General features: G+C 37.5%; 1 protein-coding gene across 1 annotated transcript; it reads right to left on the bottom strand.

The window, feature by feature from the left end:
- Positions 1–621: 621 nt before the first annotated feature.
- On the bottom strand, positions 622–8,526 carry LOC127532037 (tripartite motif-containing protein 16-like protein). The gene is made up of 3 exons (XM_051943053.1): positions 8,168–8,526; positions 5,350–5,471; positions 622–2,280 (listed from the first exon to the last, which is right to left on the bottom strand). Exon 3 carries the CDS (start codon positions 2,054–2,056, stop codon positions 1,475–1,477), a length of 582 nt encoding a protein of 193 aa, XP_051799013.1. The 5' UTR covers positions 2,057–2,280; positions 5,350–5,471; positions 8,168–8,526; the 3' UTR covers positions 622–1,474.
- Positions 8,527–11,840: the final 3,314 nt, after the last annotated feature.

The raw sequence follows: 11,840 nt of genomic DNA, 5'->3' as shown, positions 1-11,840 counted from the left end.
AAAATCTAATAAAAAAATTGATAAAATAAAATGAGAATACATTTTAAAAATATATAGACCAAACAAAAATAAAATTAATCAAACAAAACAAAACATAATTAAATTAGATTAGAATATACAAAAAATCAAATAAAATCAAACATAAAACAGAACAAACAGACAGATTTAGCCTTTAAATTCCAGTTTGTTTATGTAACATCACTGTTATCTATTATGAAAACAAACCTAAAAATCCTTATTTTTAATATGATCAGTGGTAAACTATAGATTCTGTCTTTTGATGATCACAATCAGGAACATATCAAAGATTACTGACGTTGATTCTGATATTTTATCAACAAATAAACTCAGACTGAGAAACTTCAGGATGGATAAAATGATATATTTTTATTTTTCTACTCTTGCTTCATAAATTAATTCCCTTTAGTTTTTAAACCAAAATAAGTCCTGATCACAACAAATAAATATTAGTTAATTTTTAGGATTAAATCATTTAAATGGCAGTTTGTTTACATGAATATTAAATAAAAATGAAGGAAAAACCTCACTGGATAATAATAATGATAACAATAATAATAATAATAATAATAATCCAGGCTGTGTTCATTTATTGTCCTTTATTTGCAGATTAACATGAAGCTGAAACACAAACTAAACAAAACACACCAACAAAATTAAAAATCACCAAATCAGATTATTAAATGATGACTGACTGCAATAAAATGTCGTTATTTGTCCCCAGAAAAAACAAAATAAAATACAAATCCAACACATTCTGTACATATATATCCCTGTGAAAGAGAAATGAAGTGCACATTTGAAGAAAAAGCTGATTTTTCCTTCACCTCAGCTGGTTCCTTAAATGCATCACTAAACATGAGGTTGAAGAAACATGAATGTAAATGAAAGGAAAGCAAAGATCAGATTCAGAAGGACGTTAAAAGTCCTTCACTGTTACATTTTCAGGACATTTTTAAGCTGCTAAATAGTTTGTGAGAAGGTGAAATGAGAAAACAGGGAAATATTTAGAAAAGAAGAAAAGCACTCAGAGGTCAGTCCTCCTCCAAGGCTGCTCATTCCCCCATATGGCATTGTCAGAAATGCAGCATTTGATTATTAGTTATTGATGATCAGAAATCACAGCAACATAGAATGTGTCCATTTAATACAGATGAACCCACAAACACAATGACCTTGAGCTGAGCACAGGCGTGTGTCATGCATGTGGACGTTATGTACGGATACCGGATCACATGACCTAAATATGTAGCAGGAGGGAATGGGTGGAACTCAGAAACACCCCCAGTTGTTCTAAATGAATTAAAGTTGTTCTAAATGAGTTAAAGTTGAAACAAAAACTTCTCTTCTGTTTAAAATCAGGACATTTCTCAGTGATCCAGACTTTTGAACGGTCGTGTGTCGTGAACTTAAATCAGGGCTGAACATGAACTGACCCTCAGACTCTGGAATTACTCTATTTGACTTTAAGGAACTCTGCAGTGGCTCCATCATCATCTGACAGAAAAATTCCAACATGTATGGGCTCAGTGAATGTGGTCTGGACTCTGTGGAGGAGAGTCATGGTTTCAGAGACGCTGTAGAAAGACAGAATACCTGCTCTGTGATCCAGATAGACTCCGATTCTGGAGGACTGAGGACCAGAGACGTCAGTGGAGATGTTGTTGTACCAAAATGAATATCTGTTGGTGAAACAATATAAAGACCAAGATTTGTCATTGAATCCAAATCCACATTCATTTAAGTCTCCGTTTCTGCTGATATTCTTCTTTGCGAGTGATACACAAACTCCTCCTCTCCACTCCACCTCCCAGTAACAACGTCCAGTCAGGCTCTCTTTACTCAGAACCTGACAATGATCAGTGAATCTTTCTGGATGATCAGGATAATGTTGGTCTTCTTCCATTCTTGATACTTTTCTGTTCCCTTCAGATAACAACAGATATTTGAATGCTGTGTTTGGATCCAGAGTGATTTCTCTTGAAAATTTTAAGAATCCGTCTCTGGTCTTTGGTTCTGGTTCTGACAGCTGCTCCATTTCTCCTCTGGCTCACACAGACTGTTTGACTTTCACTTCCTCTTTCATGAGACTAGTCTGAGCTCTGATCTCCAAATCATGTGTTCCTGCAGTGAACGGGTTCCTGTCAGCTTCTTCCAGCCGTCTGCAGAGTGCAGATCTGAAGGGAGGAACCAGGAAATGTGTGTTTGTAGAGCAGGAAGGAGAGGAGAGTTACCAGGCTGGGCTTCATTCCAGGAAGAAACCTAGAAAAACAACCCAACAAAACCAAAGAATACAACAGAAATAAATAGAATGACATAGAACATGAAATGGAATAAAAGTTAGCCAGAACCCAGAGCTTTGTGAAAATGTACATTTTCTAATCAGGATGTTCTAAAACTGGATTTCTTCTCTTTGACTTTGTCCTCCACAGGGTGGACACATTTTACCATTTGCTCACATCTTATCTGCTTGCAGTAAATCCATAAAAAGTGTGGGAGCTTGAACAACATGTATTTACAGCAGTCGAAGGTCAACTTTAATCAAGAGACATGAAACTGAGTGGAACATTTGAACTCTACAGGGGAGAAATCATGATGCCTCAATGATGCTTCTGTTATAAAAAATTCTATAAATGCTACATAGATAGATACTTAAATAATAATAATAATGATTTTAAAAACTGTCTGTTTTGTTTGGAGCTCCTTTAATGTTAAAAAATTGTTTATATAAAACAGGAACAAAACAGTTAACATGTAAATTATAAGTTTTTTCTATGATTTTACTCAGGGACTACAGGTGGAAATTAGCTCTTTGTGCTATAACCTGGCACATGCATATTTTCCTTATATGGATTAATGTTTATTGTGCATTGTCTCTGATTAAATAAATGAAATAAATAAATAAAATAAATCATCTGTAATTTAGAGAAAATCTGTAAAACAAAAATAAAAATTATTTACGGTTTCCAGTCCTGAATATAGATAGTTTTGTCTGTTCAGCAATTACAGTTATCTGGAAAATAATATTTAATCTGATTTAAAAATAATAGAAATAGTTTAATTTTAGAGTCAAACATGTAAAAATACAGTTTTTATTTGGACCGTAATTATAGTTTAAAACATGTAAATTAATATATTTTTCTGTGATTTTACTGGATTTAACTGGAATTTAACAAAGTTCTAAAATAAGAATAAAATCTAAGTTGAGTCCAAACAATTACTTCTTTTTAGTTCCTAAAATAAATTTACAGCCATAATGGTGTTTTTTCACAGTTAAATGTTGAAGAAATTATTATTTCTGAAAATCCAGGTTTTAAAAAAATGTTGTTTACAATTTTGGTCTGTTTTTATTTTTTATTTTCAGTAGTTATGTATTTATTTATTTGATTAATCTCCCCCATTATCACCCCAGTAGTGAGTATGATTGTGTCTGAAGTTTGCTTGTGCTTTTGTTTTGCTCTTTTATCCACTTTAGTCTTTTTAAAATGACCTCATATTTAGTTTTACCTCATATTTATTCTTAACTTTTTGTAGCTTTACCCATGGCCGTAGCCAGGTATGAGGTCAGCGAGGTCCGGACCTCCCCTATTTTTTCCGAGTTTTTTTTTTTTTCGCCAAATATGCCCAACTGAATAAAACATAAACTCATAAAAACTTGAAACCTCTCTGTGAAACGTGCTTGTAAATTGTAAATTGTGGTAAACATCCATGGGCTTTGTGTTCTGTTTGTGCCTGTGTGCGTGTTGCGGTGAAAAGCTGTTTGATCAGCTGATGCACGTACCCGCAAATGCGCCCTGTGACGCGCTTGGCAGCGGGCCAAACCCCGTTCAAAAACTAGTGTTTTTATTATTAGCACTTTGTAGACCACATCCCCGCCCATCTACACCAAGGTGACCACAATATATTTTTTAGATAATTCGACACTAGTTCGGCCTGTCAGATCATCTGATCAAAGAGTTTAATTACTTTTATCCACAGCGGAGAGCTTCGGCTAACGAGAGGACAATCGAGTTTGGTAACTTTACTCCAATATGCAGCAAAACACAGTAACATGTTCCACTGCACGCTCTCACTCCAAAGCAGTGTCTACCCCAGAAAAACACACAGATTCGGTCATGGCTAGATTTGCGCCCCGGGCGAACCATCCTTTGCCGCCGGCGCCCGTCCGCCCGAGCGGACAGAATGAATGAGTCCGGAACGAAAACACATCCGGGTGGAAACAACTGACGGCTAACAACACACCGGCATCCTCCAGTTCAACTTCAAACCTTCAAACCTGTGGCTACATGGCCTAACCAGATAACACATTAAAAATTAGACGTAGTGACATTAAACACTAACATTTTCACTTACTTTCTCGTTCGTTTTCCAAGTCGTACTCCTGTTCTTGTTTCTACTTCTTCGTCTTCTTCTTCTCACACCGGTGTATCGGCAAAAATAATCCCCAGTAATCCACTTTCGTTGTGGCTTTTTTATTTGCAGCGTTTCTTTTTTTATTTGCAGCGGTGTTTCTTTTTATTTGCAGCGTTTGTTTTATTTGCAGCGTTTGTTTTATTTGCAGCGATGGCGGGTCTCGGCCACCGTAAATTACCGTCTAAGTCTCACACTGACTCCTGGACGACTAACAGGCTGCTTCCAAAGCTCACCAGCCTCAGTCAGGTCCAGCTTCAACTCACCTTTACACTCACTTCAGGCTTCCAATCAGTAGTTTCTATCCCATAATGCTCTGTATTTGTAGAAGCTGCTCCTTGGTGCACTGATCCAGAGAGACTCTGAAGGAGTCTGAAAGAAGCTCTTCACAACTGATCAACCAGAATAGTTCAGAACAAACACCACACCAGAGGGATGAACTATGAAACAAGTTCAATATAGCCAGGTTTTCTTTGTGGAAGTCAGATCAACAAAAACCTCAGTCAGAGTTAACAAACCAGGAACTGAACACTCCTCTCACAAGCAAAATCAAAATCATGCACAAAACTGAGATTTCCTCTCACTCACTGATTGGCTGAAGGATCCAAAAGCAGACACTCTGCCAGCTAAAGCAGATCAACCAGTTTTCTAACAAGCACTCCGTCTGTAAACCACACAAACTCATCACACACAACATCAGCTACAGCTGGATCAGTGCTCTGCTCTTATTTTGGGGGAGTTTAATGACTGGAATGAGCCATGAACCAGATCTGGGGCTCTTCATAAACACTGGGGGCTACAGCTTGGGATGTCCGGCTCTCATGACGCCACTGAGTACAAACAACAAACTGAGCCTCATGTTTGATTGTTGGTGATGAAGGAGGAACCTCAGAGACTGCAATCAATCAAAATTCTACTCACTCATCTTCTTCCCACCAGTACAGATCTCTGCTGTCTGGGTTTAAGCAGAAACACAGAAAATCCTGGGCTGCTTCTCCGTCACCGGTCCTCTGAGTCTGCAGGCTGCCGTCACTCTGGAACACCTCAAACAGATCAAAGAGCTCCTTTACTGGACTTTATTATCATAAATCATTCACCTGCAGCTCCTTCTTGCTTCCACTCCCTTAGAAAGAACTTAAAGCTTATTAAATATTTTCTTATTTGGAATATGTACATTCATAATGCAAAAGTAAAATATTGGTTAAAGAGGTGATCAGAAATCAGTTACTCTAAAGTTTGCTGTATCCTGTCAGAACTTCTCATAGCAGCTGCTCCAATAATCTAACAGGTGTCATGTTACCTCAGCAGCTCCAGAGACGTTCTACCTGAAACCATCAGTCTGATCAGAATATTATCTCACATTCTTTAGAGAGATGAAATCAATACAGATGAATTAAATGATGATGTGGCAGTTTGGAGCTGTGAATAATATTCTCAGTAAGGCTCTGACTGTAAATTAAAGCTTCTCTGGGTGGGTCAGAGAATCATTTACAGAGTAACAGAGCTGTAAAACACACCAGGAACAGACTGTAGTCAGGTCATGCAGATAAGAAACAGGAACAAAGGTCAGAACACGATGACTGATGGAAAGATAGCTGGTATAGATGCATATGCATCGATGTAAGAACAGGAAACGGGTGTGTTTCAGTACCGATACTATTACATAAAGTTCAGTATGTTGACATCAAACAATGAATACGAGACAAGAAATCAACATTTCAGCTTTTATTTCCAGGTATTTACATCAGGATTTGATACACAACTTAGAAGATAGCACCTTTTTGTTGAACCCACCCATTTTTAATGTGACCAGAAATACTGCAACATGTGACAGACAGGTGTGTTTTGTTGCCCTGGTGTGTCCTATTACATTGATTATTCAAACAATAAATAATGCTCAATGTCTACATTCAGTTTCAGATTTGGGTTTTATCTGTGCAGACTGCATCTATAGTTAGAGATGGAACCAACATGAAAACCAGAGAGCTGTCTATGGGTGGAAAACAAGCAATTGTGAAGCTGAGAGAAGATGGAAAATCAGTCAGAGCCATTAAACAAACATTGGCCATAGCAAATACAACCATTTGGAATGTCCTGAAGAAGAAAGAAACCACTGGTGGACAAAGTAACAGACGTGGAACAGATAGACCAAAGAAACCAGCAGCAGCTGATGACAGAAACATTGTGAGAGCTGTAAAGAAAGAACCTAAGACAACTGTCAGTGAAGGCATAGCAATCTACTGTTGGCAGAAGATTTCATGAAGAAAAGTACAGAGAATTCACCAGAAGATGTAAACCACTCATTAGCAAGAAGAAAAAGTACAGAGATGAACCTCAAATATTCTGAGACAAAGCTTTTTGTGCTGATGAAACAAAGATGAACCTTTACCAAAGTGATGGAAAGGCTAAAGTTTGGAGAAAGAAAAGACCTGCTCATGATCCCAAACATATAAAATCATCTGTGAAACACAGTGGAGGTGTGATAACTTTGTAGACCCTTCTCCTGCTTTGGAAGCATCGACAATTCTTTGTCTGAAGTCTGAGCTGATTTTTTGACATGATGCTTTCTCAAGTGACAGCTCAAAACTTTAACAAAGTTTTTATACTGTGCATAAAGTGTAGAACAACCCCCATTGTTAACTACACTGATTGATTGATTGATTGATTGATTGATTGATTGATTGATTGATTGATTGATTGATTGATTGATTGATTGATTGATTACAAGCTGTGAGCATCACAGAGTTAAAGCACATGATTGGACAAAAGTGGTTTGTGGTTTGGCTCAATAAAAAGGTCAGTTTTTAAGGAGGCTAATCATTTTTGACCCTGGTAGTTTTTGATTTTTGTTAAATAATTTTATTTCTGTGTGAAAAGTGAAATAATGTAAGAATCCAAAATAAAACCAGAATATTTGGAAAAGCCATGCTAAAAATTCTTTGATCTGTTTGTCAACACTTGGAATTTTTTTCCCAAAAACTTAAAATTTCATATGGGGGATATTCATTTCATCTTCAACTGTAATGTACTTTTTAAAAAATAATTTCATCACAAAACATCTTTAGGATGAAAAAAAAAATACGACATGTCAAATATTTACTTAGAAAACAGCTGAAACTGTTGCTAAAGAGAGAGCTGGGGATCAGAGGAAGACTTGTTGTTTGAACTTGGAAGATAGAATGTCTTACAGTATAAAGATTTTCCTGACAAAAATGTTTGCAGTTCAGAGTGTGGGTTGATGGGATATGTAGTGTTTGTCTACATTCAGTCAGAAATGAGCACAGCCGGACAGCCTTAAAAAATGTTGCAGTTTTGCAACTGTGGCCTCAGAGGGTGAAATGAATTGTGCAATACAGCGGTTATGGTGAATGTGACGGTTTCACAAATAAGTGATAAAGCTGCCAGTGAGGAAAGGCTGTCACATCAACACAATGTACATTTTAGTACCACTGAGGTTTGGTGACCTGAGATGGTACCAACATCTGGTCTGGCCCATGAAATGACAATTATTTATAAAACACATTTATTTCAGCAGCATTTGTATCAGTTTGATAACTCCTGCTGATTGGGAACACCCAAAAATGTCTGAAGATTTTTTCTTAAAAGATTTTTTACTCAATATTTCAGTTGTGTCACAACAGTGTTGTTTTTGAGTTAAAATATGCTGAATGATTGAATCAGTTTTATTGTGACATACCTATATGACAGATAAAAACAGTTTAAAGTGTCTTTTACTCACCTTCAGACGGAGAAAAGAAGCTGCAACATGAAGACGGTAAAAGCAGAACTAATTTGAGGAACAGGAACGGCCGTAACATCACTGTTGTCAGGGAAACGAAGCAGGAAACCTGATGGATCCGTTTGTGGTGAAAATGTGTGTTTGGGAACATTTTCCATTTCTTTCTAATTCTATAAATATGAAGCTTTTAGGAAGAATAAAGAAGAATCAATCCCAGAAGTGATGACTCCATTTCAACACTAAATGTCCTGAGAAGCTGTTTTACAGGAACTACAGTCAGAGAGGGAATCTACACTCTACATGTCACCTGAGGAATCCAAACCTTCTCTGGCTTCATCTTCTTCTTTGTCTGCTGCTGTGGACTTCAATCCACTCCTCATTTCAATGTGGAAGCTCAATAGTTTAGTGTTCTGCTCTCCTTTAGTCTCTTCTTGGATTTGATCACTTCCTGATTTTTTCTGTCTTTGCTTTAAACCACTTTCTGTCATTTTTCCACATTCATGAAAATGTCTTTTGGATTGGATTAATTCATTGAAACTTTGAAGAACTTCACTCATTCTTTCCCATCTCATTGCTTCATTGGTATGTTTGACTCTCATAATGACACACAGTTTGGTAAATGTCACACTTTGAGCCTCTAGAGCCACAACATCACTTTGTAAATTCTGTTTTTAAGGATCATTTCATGTCCTTACAACTGAGAACCTGCCTCACTAATTCACTTTCATGCTGTTTTAATGTGAAATATTGAACGTTTTCCTCCATTTATCTGATATCTTCCAGACGAAATCGGCCAACAGTGTCTGAAATCACTGATTGTAGCTGCTCCACTGTTTACTTGTGTGTTTTCTCTCCATATCTTCAGAATAATTCCTCCTCTGGTTCTTCAGGCTGTTTGCAGTCCAGCAGCAGCAGCGCCCTCTGCAGGTTGGACAGATAAAAGCTTCCAGCATCTAAGATAAGATAAGATAAGATAAGATAAGATAAGATAAGATAAGATAAGATAAGATAGACTTTATTGATCTCACAAAGGAGAAATTTACTGTTACAGGGCTCTTAGGAACAAAAACAGAGGAGTGCATGAGATAAAACTGAATAAGTTGGTTGAAATGAATGAAAGAAAAGAATCAATGAATAAATTGATTAAATTAGACAAAATAAATATATGACAAAAAAATGAAAACACACAAAAAAAGAATAAATGGAACAACAGTTTGTGGATGGTTAGGAGTTGGTGTTTATCCCATCAATATTTTAGTGGGAAAACAAATTGAAATAAAGTCATGACAACAATCAACTTTGACAAATGTGCAAGTAGACTTTATTTAAAAGCATAAAGGCCTTTATTTTTCTTCAATTATTCTTCAATTATTCTTCACTTTTTTCTTTCTGAATATTTTGCAAATTTTCAGAAAGTTGGGAAATGAAGACAACATGAGGGTTAATGTAAAGATGATTAAATGTTGCCTACATCCCTGTTGATGCTCTTTATTTCTCTTTAAATGAAGCTCTCTTACGGCCACCATAATGTCCACCCAACCCCATGATCCAGGTCATCCTCTGTCCATATTTGCTGTTTGTTTGACCCCATAAGGCAAAGAACCCTGGCTGATCCTTCATCTGAGGACAAAGCTTATGTTTGCAGTGACATCATAAATGCCTGTGCAGAGAAAACAATGGCTGATGAATTTAGCAGGGAGTCGAGCACAGTGGACAGCAGAGAGACACGGAGACGTGGCCTGAAACTTCCACCGTCATGGAACGTTTTCAGACGAGGACCCACACCTCGGCCAAACATGCAGAGTGCTTCCCAAAAACAGGGCTTAGCTGGAGATCAGATTGCTGTGCTTGTTGCAGAGACAGTGGAAGAGAGGGAGGGAAGCATCGCTGGGATCATCAGGTTATAACACTAAATGTTTCTATGAAGCTCTGTGACTGCTGCAGACAGTCAGAGACGGGGCTCTGCTCCTTGTTTTTATAGGCTGCCTGGAATGTGTTGAGGACTGTGGACATCTGCTTTATCAGCATCTGTGCATCCACCCCCAGCTATGAATCTGCTGCTGGTCTGATAATGTATCATACTGTTACCGATATCTGTAAATACAGACTGTGTGAATGACAGCTTTGCAGTTCTTTGCACCATTTAATTAATGGGCTGCATTTGGCATTAAATAATTTACATCTAAACCTGCAACACAGGAAGCAGCCTGGGAGAAATGCCTGCTTTTGAATGCATGTTCTCTTTTTCTTGCTGTTGTTGTTTCAGTTGCACTACCCACAGATTATAGGCTGCTGTTTCAGTCTGGCTCTCCTGGAGCTTTTTGGTGTGAAAATTCCTCAGAGTCATTCTCAGGTTGTTTCAGATGCATCCCACCCATGCAGTCACACTGACTCGTGGATTACCATTTTCTTTGTTAGGCTACTTGCATTATTGTGGCTTTTTAAAAATGCAGTAGGTGGTGTGTGAGCCGGTGAATGAATGTACAATCACTTATGGATGAGATTTATTTCTTCACATGTAAATGAAATGCTTCGTTTTCACCGTCTGCTGTGAAGTTTCCACAGTCTGGATGGGACACTTTAAATCATTTCACGGTGAGAATTGATTAGGTGTGGATTTTTATTAGCATTTGTAATAAATGTAATCTCAGTATTATCCTGCAGTGGCCTCGGGTTATTTCCTGATATCGCAACTTCATGCCAGAAATTCATTAATTGGTGACTGATGTGCCATTTCTCAAAAGCTGAGTGACAAAGATAATGCTGCAAAGTCCCTTCTTGCTGATGTCATCTTTTAAATAGACCAGGCCCATGTAACCTAACACCTTGGTGGGAATGCACTCAGTCAAGCCTATTGTTTCTGCTCACATACAGTTTCTTGTGTGAGATAAGTATGGCCTGGCTGCAGAGAGAACAACAAGGCCTTAAAAGCGTGGATGAGACATCGACTGTCAACGCCTCGGTTTGTCAGATTCTTAACCAGATTCGTGCTCGAGCAGCGCCAAAGTTGACGAGAATGAACATTGTAAACAGCAGTGTGTACGTGTGGTGGCTTTCCAGTAAGATATGGTTTCTGATATCACATCATCCCAGATTAATATTCAGACTATTAGTCAGGATGTGATGAGCTGAGCTGGTGCCTGCTGTGATTCATGTAGCAGCTTCTGAACAGGCAGCATAAATGTTATGGCACAGAGGATGTGAGTCAGGACAGAGAGAATCCAGTTCACTGGGCCATTACTGCAGCTGAAAGGAAGAGGAGGAAGTTGGTTTGAAGATTTGTCACCATAAGATCTCTCTGTTTTAGAAAGGGGGTGGGTTCCTCTCAGGAATGTGAAAAGACCTGGGTGTTGGGAAGGTTTTTCCCCTATAAATAAGACTAACTAGTCACAAGATTCAGTGTTTGAGGGACAGCTAGTTCTATAGTATGGACGCACAGAAGGCACAATGTTAATGTTCTGTTTGGATCACTTCATGTATTTAATTAAGGTGATAGTTTTAAAAGTTCAGTTAAAAAACTTTAAAATCTGTATGTTTTTTAAAGTAAAATAACAGCAAATATCTGTAATTTTTAGTTTGAAATAAAAGTGCGTTTTTACATTCACACATTATATAATAATAAATTATTATTTGTATAAAATATCATTTTTGTGTGTTTCTCTTTACAATCAAC

The sequence above is a fragment of the Acanthochromis polyacanthus genome, chromosome 22 (assembly GCF_021347895.1).
Source record: "Acanthochromis polyacanthus isolate Apoly-LR-REF ecotype Palm Island chromosome 22, KAUST_Apoly_ChrSc, whole genome shotgun sequence".
In the NCBI taxonomy this organism is placed as follows: Eukaryota; Metazoa; Chordata; class Actinopteri; family Pomacentridae; genus Acanthochromis; species Acanthochromis polyacanthus.
This window is presented reverse-complemented; position numbering and strand designations above follow the sequence as displayed.